This window comes from Leptonychotes weddellii, chromosome 5 (assembly GCF_054177405.1).
Source record: "Leptonychotes weddellii isolate Sample4059 chromosome 5, ASM5417740v2, whole genome shotgun sequence".
NCBI lineage: Eukaryota > Metazoa > Chordata > Mammalia > Carnivora > Phocidae > Leptonychotes > Leptonychotes weddellii.
In genome coordinates, this window is record NC_138373.1 from 21,776,443 (window position 1) to 21,792,358 (window position 15,916).

General features: G+C 46.3%; 1 protein-coding gene across 1 annotated transcript in view; it reads left to right on the top strand.

Moving 5' to 3' along the window:
• The first annotated feature begins 2,145 nt into the window (after nucleotides 1-2,145).
• The window catches only part of GPR139 (G protein-coupled receptor 139), a 41,440-nt gene continuing 27,669 nt past the window's right edge, over nucleotides 2,146-15,916 (top strand). The window contains exon 1 of the mRNA XM_006744915.3: nucleotides 2,146-4,590. Coding sequence (XP_006744978.1) covers nucleotides 4,467-4,590 — 124 coding nt within the window. The 5' untranslated portion in view covers nucleotides 2,146-4,466. The remainder of the gene's footprint in view (nucleotides 4,591-15,916) is intronic.

Consider the following 15,916-nt stretch of genomic DNA (forward strand, 5'->3'; position numbering starts at 1 on the left):
TCTGTCTCTCTCTTTCTTTTCCTGTCTGTCTCTGTGTGTGTGTCTCTCTCTGTCTGTGTCTCTCTCTCCCTTCCCTTCTTTCTACCTCCCTCTCTTCATGCACTCACTCCCTAGCTTCCGGGATGCAGTCCACTCCATCATCAATACCACCCTAGTCCAAGCCACCATCATTTCGCACATGTCCAACCATCAGCCTCGTAACTTGTCTTCCCACCTCTGCTCTTGCTTCCCTTCCATCAATCCTCCACCTCCCTGACAAAACAAATGTTTTAAAATGCAAATCTAATCGTGGCACTCCCCTGCTTAAAACTAGGGATAAGACCAAACTCCTTGACACAGCCTGCAAGGCCCTTCCCATTCTCCAACCACATTCAGCTCCATGCACCACCCCCCACTCACTCTACCCCAGCCTCCCTGGTCTTCCAGTTCTTCAAAGAGTCCTTCTCTATCCCACCCCAGGGCCTTTGCATTTGCTCTTTCCTCTGACCTGGGATGCTCCCCTCACCCCTAGCCCCACATCCCTTTGCCTAATTAACCTTTACTCATCCTTCACTTTTCATCTCAGGTTCAAATATCACTTCCTGAGAGAAGCCTTCCCTGATTGCCAGACTACATCAGATCTCACTGGTACATGTTTTCTCATTCCTTTGACTTTTTCTTTTTTTTTTTTTTAACGATCTTATTTATTTATTTGACAGAGAGAGAGAGCACAAGCAGGGGGAGCGGCAGGCAGAGGGAGAGGGAGAAGAAAGCTCACCGCTGAACAGGGAACCCAATGTGGGGCTCCATACCAGGACCCTGGGATCATGACCTGAGCCAAAGGCAGACCCTTAACCGACTGAGCCATCCAGGCGCCCCCCTTTTGACTTTTTCTTGATAGCACTTACCCAAGTTTAGAACTGTGTGTGTGTGTATCAGATGAATTGATTCATGCCTATGTCTTGCACTTAAGATTCAGGAAATCAGAGACCATGTCAACTTCTTAAAACAACTGTATACCCAGAACTCAGTAAGTGGCTAGCACACACTTCCAGTTTGTTACAGTCCCCACCACTCCCTTTTGCATTCCCAACTCTAAGTTGTGTTAGTTACAATTTATGTTTGTGCTGCCATTTTTCCTAGAGAAAAGAATTATTCCTTTAGACCACTGCCTCCATCAAAGGGTAGAGAAATGGAGGCTAGACCAAGAGGGCCAAGTGTTTCCAGGAAAATGGGAGACAGCATATTTCTTTATGAAGTAAAGAATGTACAATAAATAGTTCTGTCTCTCTCCTGTACTGCCCTAAAATTCTTAATTTTTGAACAAGAGGCCCTGTATTTTCATTTTTGCATTAGGCCCTGCAATGATGCAGCAAGTCCTGATCAACACACATTAAATGTTCAGTGAAAGTCTGTTGAAAGAATGAATAAGTGAATGAATTTAGCTAACCACAGCTGATGTTCATCTTACAGAGTCAGTCAAGTGGCTCAGCCCTTGAGCAAAATTAAACAGACTTTGTTGTTGACTCAATGTGTCCCTTCCCAGGACTAAAAGCCTCACCTAGGACCTTAAAGTTCTTCTCATCTAACCCATCCACTTCCCAGGAAACTTTGATCTTGACAGGCTTCCAAGGTTCTCCATGGAGCCAGCAGAGTACCCCACCCAATTCCCCCATTCTCCAGATCACAGTCTGCACTGTTTCCACCTCTCTACTTCCTCTCATCCCATTCAACATCTCCAAAACAAGGCATACCTGGTTTCTTTCATCCCCATTGTATAGGTGGGGAAATAGAGGCTCAGAAAAAAATAATGTCCATCAAGATTCCCCATGCAGCCCTGTTCCTCTGCCCAGCCAAGTTTCTAGTTTTATAAAGAGTTTCTAACTAGATCCCCAGAATCCAAACCACACAAATTATTTTTAGAGTGGCTAGTCAGACATGATAATTACATGCTAAATCTGAGACTATGCCCCCCAACCCTCACAGCCACCCACATTCTGACACTCTGGCCTGCAAAGACAAGCAAAGATAAACTCATCTCCCCTTGCCCTACATGTCTTAGGTCAGTGGGTGCTGGGGCCTTCCATTCTTTCCATGTTTATTGAGAGTCTGCAATATGCAGGCACAGTACAGAAGCTGGTGATGCAACTGTGAACAAAACAGACAAAAGGCCCTGCCTCTCTAAGAGGGGAAACACGTAAATAAAACTAATTAAATAGACTGTATACGGTGTGACCATGGTGCTGAGCACTATGGAGAAAAGTTAAGCAGGGGAAGGGCAGAGGAAATAAGCATTTTGTAGGGTAGTAGTGGAGATTTCAATTTTAAACAGGATTCTTTGGGAAAGACTTGAAGAAGGTGAAGAGGCGGGTTAATACGGCTTTCCGGAGCAAGAGCACTCCAGACAGAGGGAATAGCCAGTGCAAAAGCCCTGAGGCATTATCCTTGATTCACAATGTTGAGAGGTCCCTGAATAGATTGGGGAGCTTAGTCAAACTACATACACTCCCCCTCTTAGCCCCAGCTTCTCATCTCAGTTTGGTTGCCTGCAGACAAATCTAATCTATAGGGTTTTGAACCATTATTTATTGAACCTCTGCAATGATACTGCTTTATTTATCAACACAGTGGAGTTTTTGTTTTGTTTTTGTTCGGGGTAGTCACATTCAAATGAGAGAGTTCACAACAAAATTTCAATATCCAACTTGGCTTGGAATATCAGACCTGTGCTCGCTAGGCCCACATGACTCTTTGTAATAATCTGTCCATTTGGGGGGCACAAGCCTCTCCGTTCACCACAGACCTAGCTAGACTCAGCAGATCCCTCCCTTATGCAGACTGCCTGGCCCTGGCTGCGTTGGAGTTTGCTACCACCCCCACCCCCAATGCCTGCCTTGGGGAGCCCCTAACAATGATGGGGAATGGACACATGCCCCTTGTTGAGCATGAAAAGCAGGGATCTCCTCCATCTTAGGAGACCTGAAAGAGGCTGGGGAAAGCCCAGCCAGTTCCTTCTCCCCAGGAATGGGTGTAGGGGGGCCGGGGGCAGAACAGAGAGGGGTCTTGGGATTCTCTGAGCTATCACATGCTCTTGCATTGATTGGCAGCAGCTACAGCCAGCCCCTGGAAATGCCTCTCCTCCATATTTCTACAGAATCTAATTCTCACACATGCTGTCCTGAGCCCCAGATTTCTCTCCCTACCCAAATCTGTTGTGGCCTCTAGAAGAGCTGCACTAGGAACTCTCCACCCTCCTACACTGAGGAAAAAGGGGGGTGCCTATTCACCCCAACTCTCCAAGATTGCCTAGGTCCCACCTGCTGACCTCTCCTATACTTCACACAACTCTCAAACTAGACCACCCCTAAATGATGCCCACATGGGTTTGTGTGTGTCTGGGATGTCATGTGAGTGTGGTCTTTGTGCATGTTGATAAGGGTGCTCCTGTGTTTTCACGTGCCTGGGTGAGAGATGAAAGGGCCTCCGCTGCCCTCCTGAGTGAGCCCACATGACTGGGTATTGTTTGTCTTTGTGTGAGCGGGGGGGAGTGTGTGTGTGAATGGTTGCAACATCCTTATTCCTGACAGAAGGTCTCAGTGTGGCGGGCTTCTCTTAGCCAGCCTGCAACCCCTTCAAAGGCACTCCATTCAGGGACAGTCCACCTCTGGCCTTCCCCAGAATCAACACACACACTGAGACGCATGTACACTTCCTTTCAGGCGCAGCTCCTCTGGCCCGGGAGAAGCGACGACCCTTGAGCATCCTCGCTCCGACAGCTTCCACTTCCCCCCATGTACTAGGTGGAGAATCCTCTATATGGAGGTGGACTCGGAGCACTGGCAAGGAGGAAGAGAAGTGGCTAGGAGGTGAGTTGAGAAAGGCAAACTGAGGACATGTTGGAGGAGTACGGAGCCGCTGCGGGAGAAGCAGGTCCCACCCACACCACGCCCCTCCTGCACTGGGTGGAGAAGGGGTAGCCAATTCCCACCTGGGTCTTCCTCTGGGGTTCCCAGGTCTCACTCCTCTCCTCTCCTGAAACTGGAGCTGTAAGAAGCAGCTGGGACCCCCCCTCCTCCCATGCATGCATACATACATCCACACACACACACACACACACACACACACACCCTCCCATCATCCGCGTCCAGGCAGTTGCTGATTGGCTGCGGGGAGCAGCGTCCCAGCTTCCCGTCTCCGAGGCGGGAGCCGAGCAGGTCCGAGGTAGGAGGCGCACTAACCGGCTCTGGGAGCCCCTCCCGAGTCCCTGCACCCAGCGCCCTGTGCCCTACGCGAGGGCCGTGCCAGGACTCCAGGCAGGCAGGTGCGGAGCAAGCAGAGGGGACCACGGCCAAGGGTAGAAGCAAGTCCAGCGGGAAGAGAGGCGCTGCTGCTCCAGCTGCTGCCTCCGCCGCTGCCACCACCGAGCCGGCGTCCAGAGCGGGGCTGGCAGGCCGGGCGCGGAGACTAGGGGAACGAGGGGCGAGCTCATGGAGCACACGCACGCCCACCTCGTCGCCAACAGCTCGCTGTCTTGGTCCCCTGGCTCGGTCTGCGGCTTGGGCTTCGTGCCCGTGGTCTACTACAGCCTCTTGCTGTGCCTCGGTTTACCAGGTGAGGAGCGTGCGGGAGAGGGAGGAAGCCAGGAGCCCCAAGTGCGGAGCAACCCTGCCCAGAGCCCCCAGGCCTCGATATCCTCACCTTGCGATCCCTGGCGCTCCCTCTGAAAAAGTTTAAGCCTTAAGGGCAACTGCGGACATTTCCAGACTGGGGGAAAGGAAGTTGCTGTGGCCTGGCGGGGACTCTCCTCTGTGTGTGTGTGTGTGTGTGTGTGTGTGTGTGTGTGTGTGTGTGTGTGTGTCACGAGCGTGCGTGGCAGCTGATGGGCATGGTGTGAGTATGGGTTGGTGTGAGTGTGCGCGTGGATTCGAGTATTTGCATGCGCATCTGAAGGGATCCGCGTCCCTGAGGGTGCCCAGTGGGGGCCGTGTATGTGACCTGACCGCACCTGCCAACAGATGGTTTAGGGGGGGCTTCACTTCTCCCGTCGCCCCCCACGTCCACCTCAGCCCGAGGAAACCTCTGCCCCTGTGCCCCACCGCTGTCCCCGCCCAATTCCAGGTGAAGCAGGAGACTGATGCCCAGCACACTTTCTCTAGGGCCGCTGGGATGGAGCAAGGGATGAGCCCCTGTGACCCCTAAGCGAAGAACGGGTCTCCAGGCAGGCTAAGAAGGGTCAGGGTGCCTCTGGGACCATGCTTTGACCAGGGCAAGGATCCAGAGACACACACAGAATGCCGAGACCGCCACTTCAGGGGGTCACAGTCTCCTTGAGGACATGCCTTGCCCCTTGGCTTTGCTTCCCTATCTACCCACCCTGGGCAGCTGACGACTGCTGCGGATGTCTAGCTGGTCCCACATCTTAACGTCCTCTCCAAAGTGTGGCTGAGACTGGTGCTGAATTCCTGAAGAGAGCTGAGCTGCTGGGGGCTGGGGGGTGCTTGCTATTTGTGAGAGAGGGGGAGGGGTTTCCTGGGGTTCCAGCTTGAGATAAACCCTTCTTCCAGATAGTCCCTGAGACAGTCTGTGTGCAGAAAGATTCCTAAAGATCACTTGCAGGGAGATGAGAGAGGGACAAAAGGAAGCACAAAGAAAAAAATCCAATGTACAGCCTAGAATCACAGCATCATCTACCCTGTCATTCCGCATCCCAGGATCCCGGGAACTTGAGAGCTGGATTTGAGAGGCTTGCTGAGATTTCCTTTTCAAAACATTCAACTTGGTGGTCAGGGACCCTGATAAGGTTGTTTAAATACATGCCCCCTCCCAAATTTTGTTAGGCACAGAAAAGCATAAGTTTACAATCACTGAACCTCTCTCCCAGCAAGTGATGAGGTTTTTATTACTAACTAATCGTTCTGGCTGCCCTGGGAGACGCTCAACCTCTGATTCGCCCTGCTGGGGCAGCGCACATGTCCTGTAATTACCTTGAGCAGGAATTGATTTCAGTCCAGTCCCCACCTCCCCCTGTCAGCCCTCCTGAGCCTCTCCCAGAGCTCTCTTAAGGTGAGCGAGTTTTTGAGAAGGTTGGTTATTGGTGACACTTGCTGAACTAGAAAAGTGACAGGGCCCCTCTTCCCTTCAGCTCTCACATCAGAATTAGTCTGACCCCTCCACCTTCACCCCTCCATCTCCTCTGCTGACTAAAGTAGCCACTCTCTCAGGCTTTTCTTCTGAAAACCCTTTAAGGGACAGAGACATAAAGACAAGGGGAGGCTCCAAGGGTCCAGAGCAGGTACATGAGGATGAGCAGAAGAGGGGACAAATCAGACCTTCAAACACCTCAAGGAGGAAGACAAGGTACCTCACTTCTCCACAGCATAACTCCTATGCCAGCTAAGGGCCTTTCTGACCCATAGCATTGGCACCTATTGTGTGCCAGACAGGATTTGGAGACTTAAAGGAGGGAGAGATCGGGATGAGAACTTGGAACGCATTGATGAGTACTAAGAGTTGTGGCCACCTACTGTGTGCCAAGTGCTAAAGAGGTGCCTGAGGGACTCAGGGATCCCTAAGGTACAGTCCCTGAGTTCAAGGAGCTCGCAAGTAGAGTTTGTGGTAGATGCAGAAGGACCAAGCATTCTGGAAAAGGATGACTGAAGAGGCCAGGCTTTCAGGAAGACCATGGGCTGATAATGGTTTTGTTAATGGCTTGCAAAGTGGTTCAAAAGGAAAATCCTTAAGTCATTCTCTTAGAACCATAAGGGCAGGCAAGTATGTCCAGGTAACTAAGAATGCAGACTACAGAATGAAGCTGGGTATTAACATGTGGACCTTCCGTGACTCTGTGCCTCTGTTTCCACATCTGTAAAATAGGCATTAGGACAGCAACTGGAACTGGAATGATAACTCCTGGAATGATGGTGAGAAATAAAAATGTTGATGGAGATGATGGTGCAAGTTAAGCACTCAGCTCAGGGCCTGACGCACCACACACTGATTACCGCTGTGGTGCGGCAGTTGTGGTCATCATGAAGCTGATTTGGTTGTGGTGGGGGGGGGGGGCGCTGCTTGGCATGTGAGCCAGAGAAGGGGCTGGGAGCCACAGGAAAAGCACTTAGCTCAGCGCCTTACTCCTCCTGCTGAGCTCACTACAGTATTCCCCTCCCCCTTCCCTCCCCCGCCACCAGCCACCAGCAATTAGCAAACCCTCATTACCCTGCTACTGACCGGGATGCACAGCTATGCTGGGTGTGAAGTAACAGACCACAGGGCTTGGTAATATTGTTGAAAACTGAGATTTTAATTGAATCACTTTTCCTGGCAGTGGACTCACCCCATTTCCAAATTCTCACAGGGATGGTTGAAAACATGGGTGGGAACCAAGGGGTGGATGGGGAGTGGCTCAGTGTTTGGCAATAGGGGAGCCATTAACTAGGAGAAAGCAAAGATGTTTCTTACCACCTTTAGTCTCCAGACTGAAAGGAAGAGCTTAGGAAAAGCATGTGGTCCAATACCCTGCCTCTAGGAATGGCCCCAGACAGTCTAACTTAATTGGTCTGGAATGGGTCCCAGGGGGTCCTAATGTGAAGTATGGGCAGTTAAGAACTCTTTAAGAACTTAAGAACTCTTAAGAATCTGCCACTTAAGAACTCTTAACTTTCTGTACCATAATTTTCCCCACCTATAAAATTAGGGTAACAGCAGTATCTACTTACCCACACAGTGTATATTAAATAAGATTGTCTATATAAAATGGCTTAGCACAGTGTCTGGACTGAGGAAAGCACTTATTACTGCCTTCTCCACACTGGATCTTTTTGTATGTTAAATACTTAGATTATTGTACTTAATCCCCACCACATCCCTGTGACCTGTACGTGTCTCTGAACCCATTTTACAGATGAGCAAACTGAGATTCAGAGAAGTGGAGCATCTTGTCTATACTCACACAGTCAAGCCAGTGTGCAAACACCTGTTCTTTCAATTGTACCATAGTGCCTTCATTATTATAAAAGGAAGTTCTTTTAACTAACCTCAGTCCTTCATGCTATGTGCTCAATGGAAAAAATTGGTGTCCCAGCTATCCCTAAAACTCTGTCTCTTTTCTCTTCCTTTTAAGTAAGCAAGATGTTTCTAACCTTTCAAAATGCATACAATAAGCCAGCCAAGCTCACAAGGTAGAGTTGGGGACACTGATGGGGCCAACTAGGACAAGACAGTAAAAAGCAGAAGGCAGTGCAGGAGGAAGAGATGAGCCTGATGCCTGGGGGGAAGACAGAGGCAGAGAAGACAGGTGAGCCTGGCTGATAAGGAAGGAGCAGCGCAAAATTAAACTGAGATTTGAAAGATATTTTTTAAATTTTACTTTCTAAAAGGCACCAGAGATGTTAAAGGAGACAAGGTAAGGAACATGATAGTCTGAAACCACACACCACCCAGCTGATAGGAGCATTTCTGCAACTGCCAAAAGGGGAGCCAGTAACTAGAAGAAAGCACAGGTTAATACCTGCCTGTGAGGGTTGGTGCGAGATGGAGATGATGAGTCCGTCACCTGGCAGATAGTCAGTGCTGTGACACACAGTAGTTACAGTTACTGTTAACCAGGGGTGGGAAAATGGTGACCAGTAAGATGGACTGAGCACTCCAGATGTGTTCTCATTCACCTGTAAACATCTTTCGAGAAAATCTAGTAAACAGGTTAAGAGTATAAGGTCTGGCGATAGACCTCTGGGGTCTGAGTCCTGACTTTGCTACTTATAAGCTATGTGACCTTAGGTAAGTGACTTTAACTACTCTGTGCCTCACTTTCCCATCTGTAAAATGGGATGATGGTAATAATGGCATATACCTCGCAGAGTTGCTGTGAGTCTTCGGTGGGTTATTCATTTAACACACTGCCTGCCACACAGTAAGCACTCTGTAAGTCATTTTTTTCATCATTTAAAAATTAAGGAAAAATTCTCAACTTATTTTATGACACCTGTTTTACCCTAATGCCAAAACCAGACATTATAAGAAGACTACTGACCAATATTCCCCATGAACACAGACACACACACAAAAAATCCTCAATAAAATATTACCAAATCTAACTCAGGAATATATAAGAATGATAATAAACCAAGACAAACTTGGGTTTATTCCAGGAATCCAAGGCTGGTTCAACATTTGAAAATCATCAGTGTGATCTACCATATTAAAAAAAACTAAAAAAGGAAATCCATATGATCTTCTCAATAGAGGCAAAAAAAAACTATTTGACAAAATTCAACATCCATTCATGATAAAAACTTATCAAACTAGGAATATAGAGAGAACTTCTTTAACCATCAATAAGTAACCGATAGCTAAGATCACATTTAATGATGAAAGATGGAATGTTTTCCCTCTAAGATCTGGAGCAAGGCAAGGATATCTGCTCTTGCTACTCTGATTCAACAGCATACTGGAAGTTCTAGCTGGGCAAGAAAAAGAAATAAAAGGTAGACTGGAAGGAAGAAATTAAACTGTTTCTATTCACAGATGATATAATTGCCTTCAGAGAAAATCACAAATACTCCACCAAAAAAAGTTCCTAAGAACTAATAAGTGAGTTCAGCATGTTTGTAGGACATATTGTTAATTTCCAATAACCCATTATATTTCTATATACTAGCAATGAACAATTTGAAACTAAAAATTGGAATTAAAAAAAAATAGATTTCCAAGTTCCCTTGAAACACCAGAAGAACTAACATTAGGTTCATATTCCCAGAAGGCTGGCTATGGCTGAGGAATAGGCTGCTTTCCTATGCAGCTGCTTTTGTGTGGTGCGTGCATGTGTGTATGTGTGTGTGTGTGTGTGTGCACATTATATAAGTAATGACATTCATATTATTCAAAAACTTAAAAATATAAAAAGGCACACATTGCAAAATCTCCCTACCATCCCTTTCCCCTACTCACCAGTTCCCAAATCCATCCCATCATCACCACTACACAGGTAACTAGTTCATCAGTATCTTGATTTCTTTTTGTTCTTTCAGAGTATTTTAGTGGATATACAAGCAAGTATGAATAGAGAATTTCAACTCTTTTTTTTTTTTACTCTCCTCAAAATGAGCACCTTGTACACACTGTCCTCCGTCTTGCTCTTTTTCACTTATTATATTAATCATCCATAATGGTATATTGAAGCTTTTCCATTCTTTTATGAAGCTGCATAGTATTCCATTGTATAATTTATTTAATGGCTGCCCCTTTCAAAAGCACATGGGCACTCTAATGTCTAAGTCCCTACATGCTGCACTTAACTGTCCTCTGTAACCTGTATGGCTCCTCTTTATGCACATTGGGCCTTGGATCCCTGTTATAACAGTGGGAGAAAGAGCACTGCATGAGGAGTCCTGGATTCCAGGCTTGGCTCTGGCAATAATTCACTGTGTGGGTCTGTCAAACACCTGGGGGAGCCAGGTTCTGCTTATATAGCTCAGTTGGAAACATGGCCCATAGATGGAAACAAGCACAGACCAATGAAGTAGCTATGCAGGAGGCTGGCTGGGCTGGCCTTGGGCTGGGGTCCAGACCAGTAGCTTTTGTCCTTGCCCCTGCGTGATTTCTGTAGTTATCCCATGTGTCATTTCTGCTTTTGAGGTTGAGTATAAAAGGCACTGCATTGGAACTGAATGGACATGGATTTGGATCCTCTATCTTACCCTTGTTTGCTGTGTGATCTCAGATATGATACTCCACCTCTGAGCCTCCGTTTTCATTTGTAAGAAAGCAGTCAGCCAAGTTCAGCAGTTAAGCAAGGGATCTCTAATGTCAAAGTGCCTGGGTTTGAATCCTAGCTCCCCTACCTGCTAGTCTGTGACCTTGGGCAAATTTCTCACCTTCTCTGTGTCTCATACTCATCAGTGAGATGGGACTGTAATAATACCTATCTCATAGGGTTGTTGTGATGATTGAATGAAATTGTAAATATGTGTAGCACCATTCTTGGCACAGGTGTGCTCTCAAATAGAGTTAAGAGGTCAGTAAATGTTATTAATCTTCTGTGCCTTGCATTGTTGTGATGGTAATCCAAAATAAAATATGCAAAGGCTTCTCACAATCCCTTGAACATTGTGGGAGCTCAATAAATAGTAGGTAGCATTGTTTTTATTGTCTGACATGTCAATAAGCTTTGTAAATCCCCTGAAGCCACAAATAACTTTATATATAGGTCTTTTCCATAACTGCACAATTCCACTCAAAGTGCATCCACCAGGAATGAAACTCTTTGCCCTGGAAAACTAGGAATGAATTATCCAATAAGCAATCAATTCCATCATAAGCCTAAGGAATTTGTACCTCTCAGAGAGTTGTCTGTGGTTCAGTGAAACCTCCAGAAATACTGTCAGTCCAGAACATGAAACCTTCTTCAGCTAAAGTTGATAAAGGTTTGACAAGCACCCAGCAAAGACTGCCCAGCATGCTGCAGCCAGGACCATGAACAGAAGCGAGGTGGGGAGGTGAACACAGACCCTGTCACTGAACCTCCATGTGATCTGAACTATGTGGGCAATGCTGATAGGGAATGCCAGCCCTGCAGAGGGTACCTGAAATGCTGGGGCAGGGGAGGGCAGGTATCTCAAATTCAAATACCTGCTAGGAGCAGTCAGATAGTGTAAATGCACACAGCGGCCCAGTTTTAAAGAAATGCTTCACTTACCCAAAGAATCATGCTTCCCTGCCGTTTTTCTGAAAGCATGTGGCTCTTTTGGTCTCTCTAATTTTCCCTCAGTGATAGAGACATATGTACCAAAACCACTGCACTTTCCTCTTAACAACTACTAGCGCGTATGTTGCACTTAACTATGTGCTAGGGATGCTTCAAAACATTTTACAGACACTAACTCATTTAATTCCCCCAATGACCCTCTGACGCATGTATAGTTATCATGCCCATTTTTCAGATGAGAATGTTGAGATACCCACAGTCACATAGCTAGAAGTTGACAGTGATACTTGGTACTGCTGTCCAGCTTTATCGTAAGAGAATGGCAGCCCACACACAATGACAGCTGACAACTGACACTTGGGCTAGGTCATAAGAGATGGGGATGACAGACAATAGGGAGGAGTGGGGACTGGGGGAGGTTAGAAAGTACCACCACCACTCAGCTCTCCAGCCAATCCAGTGTTGCCAAATTCTTCCAAAAATCTAGGAATCCAGATTTTTATGTGAAATATCCCAATGTTTCAATGTTGGCAACTAATTCAAAAATTTTTAAAAACACTATGCGAGCCAGCACTGCATGAGCCAAACCAAACATATCTGCAGGCTTGATACAGCCCACCAGGCTGCCAATTCACAAACTCCAGAGTGGGTAAAACTTCAAGAAGCACCAAGAAATGCCAAGGGGGTCACAGTGGGTGGAGAATAAAAACAAGATGTTAGGGGGAGGAGCAAGAAATAAAGGAGATGGAGACCCAAATAAATATGTGGCTAAATAAAAAAAGCACGCCAACTCAGGAAACCAGGGATTTGGCGTGACTGGAAGAAAGAGCTCCAAGTAGTACCACAAATTGCATGTTAATGATGTCCTGGAACACAAATCCACCATCATTATTATTATTTTTTTTTTTGTAAATGGAAGAGCCCTTAAAACCTGACAGCATGGTGGATTAGGATGTGGGCTCATGGTCCCCACTGACCTGGATTCAAATTCCAGCCTCATGACTTCCTATTGGTGGGGCTCTGGCAAGTTGCTTGAACCTCTCTGAGCATCAGTGTTCCTCTCTGCAGAATGGGTATAACAGTGCCTTTTTCACAGGGTATATGATATGGACAAAATGAAGCAATGCATGGCTAGCAGGGTCCCCAGTGTCTGCCACTCCATGGCTGCTATTCTATGATGAGAGCAAGCACCATCATTTTATAACAGGAGGAAACTGAGACTTTACCCAAAGTCGCAGAGCTAGGAATGGCAATGTCTAAACTAGAACTTACTTTCCCAACTCTCCCTTTTTATAAAATCACACTGCTAGTGGTCTCTTGAGGAAGCAAAGTGATAAGAGGAATAAAGCAGAAACAGGCTGTGGAATTTCAGAGTTCAGAGTAATCATCCAGATTCTGTGGGGGGGGGGGGGTTGTTGCTGTTGTTTTATGTGGGATTATTTTAGGTGGCACAAGGCTGCATCATTATTAAATCCCTTTTCAGTTTTCTCAATCCTTCTGATTCTCTCAAAGGGAAAGTCTCATCTTGGTACTAGTATCTTTAACACCTTTTCATGTGTGCTAAATCTCCCTTTATAACAGACACAGATCAGGCCTAGGGCTCAGTATCTAGCTAAAATTTAATGTCCCCCTTGTATTGTCATTGTATTTATTTTTAAGACTATCTTCTGTTTACAGCAGGGAGGTGGGTCTGTGATTCAGGGTTGCTCTATGTCCATGCTGCCCAACAGAGTAACCCCCAGCTGCATGTGGCTATAGGACACTTGACATTTAACTAGCACAACTCGGGAACTGATTTTTTTTATCTGGTTTCATTTCAATTAATTTACAATTAAGCCTTGATACTTGATTCAGTTATTGGAAAATAACTGTATACTTGGAACAATTTGGGTATGTGAATCTAGTCTTTTCAACTGTGTATTTTATGACATCTAAACAAAGATCGAAGATTTCCACTGAAAGATTTAGCATCCATAGAGAAATGTGCTCAAAATGTAAAATACATGCCAGACTTTGGACATTTAGTATGAAAAAAAATTAAACATCTCATTAATAATTTATATTGATTACATTTTGGATGAACACAGTTAAATAAAACATATTGTTAAAATTAATTTCACCTGTTTCTTATTTTCTTAATGTGGCTGCTAGAAAAACTGAGATTGCATATGTGGCTCACATTCCATTTATATTGGACAGCAGCATTTTTTAAATTTTTTTAAAGATTTTATTTATTTGTCAGAGAGGGAGCAAGCAAGCACAAGCAGGGGGAACGGCAGGCAGAGGGAGAAGCAGGCTCCCCACTGAGCAAGGAGCCCGATGCAGGACTTGATCCCAGGACCCTGGGATCATGACCCGAGCTGAAGGCAGACGCTTAACTGACTGAACCACCCAGGCATCCCTGGACAGCAGTACTATATAAGGTATAAATTCAGGGGGGGAAATGCAAATCACTTTAAAACAAAATGTTAAGTAAATAATAGTACAGGGAACACAAGAATATGGCAAAAATCGTAATGCTGGTGGGCCAATCACTACAATCTGGGGAGCCCTGATCTAGTACAATGCTCTTAATACAGAGACTGAGGCCCTAGAGAGGACAAGGAATTTCCACCAAGGTTATACAGCTAATCAGGTGTGATCTTGACCCCAAATCTTTTAGATTCTGAATCCAGTGTGCTTTGACCATTGCAATACGGATAAACCTGCCGTCTCTACCCCAACAAGGGAAATGTAAGGAAGGAAAGGTCAGGGTGTGGGGAGGATGTGGTTACCTTAAATCCTGGTGAGATTCAAAGTGAGGGAACTTCTCCGTATGGATAAGCCAGGATCTTTGCTTTTCTATCAAGTGAAGGCTGAATGACTTGGGCTTCTCTTGAGTAAAGGTTATGACCAGCTGAACTACCTTGAGAGTTGGAACTCTGAACCCAAATACGTTTTCATTTTGCCCCATGGCAAAAAAGAATGAGACAAGAAACCAGAAAGTGCAATTGGACACTGCATCTGCATTTATTGATTCACTTACCCATCCATCCATCCATCCATCCATCCATCCATCCATCCATCAATGTGCCTGGCACTACCAAGTACCAGGCACTGTGCTAGGCTCAAAGCAAGCCTAAAAAGACCCACTCCCTGTCTGCGTGCTCATATGCATACACATGGGGAAGATCAGCATGATCACAAACCTGAATAAACGTAGTCACATGTGAAAGAACATGAAGAAGAGGCACATGGTGATAGGAGAGCTTTTCATGGGGGGACTTGCCCAATGGGGAAGCCAAGGAAAGCTCCCTCAAGAGGAACAACTGGAACCTGAAGGCTGAGGAAGGAAAGAATGGAAGGAAGAAGGAAGGGGGATAGGCTTTGCAATGACTCTTAGGCAAGAGGGGACTGGTGCCACATATCGGAACAGAAAGAGGGTGAGTCTGGAAGGCCAAAAGGAAGCCTGAGGACAGGAGGAGAACAGGGCATGAGGTGCAGAGGAAACAGGAAGCCAGAGCTTTGTAGAAACCACACAAAGTAACCCTGATTTGGGACAACACATTTTACAGTGTTGGCTCCTTTTGACTTCTGGTATTCACCAGTAACTTCTTTTCTTTCCCCCCTCATTTGCCAGAATGTCTAGCAGTTTAAGACCTGGGGCAATTGCTTTTCCCCCAAAGACATTTCTTACCATTTTCAGCTAAGTGCAGCAAAAACTATCAGCCATACCACTTCACAGGAGGGACTCTCCACAGACCCACACACAGCAACACACCACACACACAGACACACACGGACAAAGATGTATGCATACACAAAGACACAGAGATGTGTGCACACACAGACTTATGCACATACACAGGCACATGTGTGTGACATACACCCACAGGGAGACACACACACAGACATGCACGTGCACACATGCACACATGGACATACAGAGATGTATGCACACACATACACACAGAAACGTGTGCACAAACACAGAGACACACACAGACACACATGCACAGACACAAACAGACATGCACAGACATACACCCACAGGGAGACACACACACGTGCACATGCACACACACGTGCACACGCACACACATACACACTCCTCCCACAGTCAAAGGTATAGAATGGCCTGGTGATTCTGTTCTGGCTGTAGCTGTCTGCTTTTAGCATTTCTGGCCTTACCACCATGGTTCAGCTCCACAGAGCTGCTGACAAGAACCATCATCTGCCTCTTGAACAAAAAGCAGC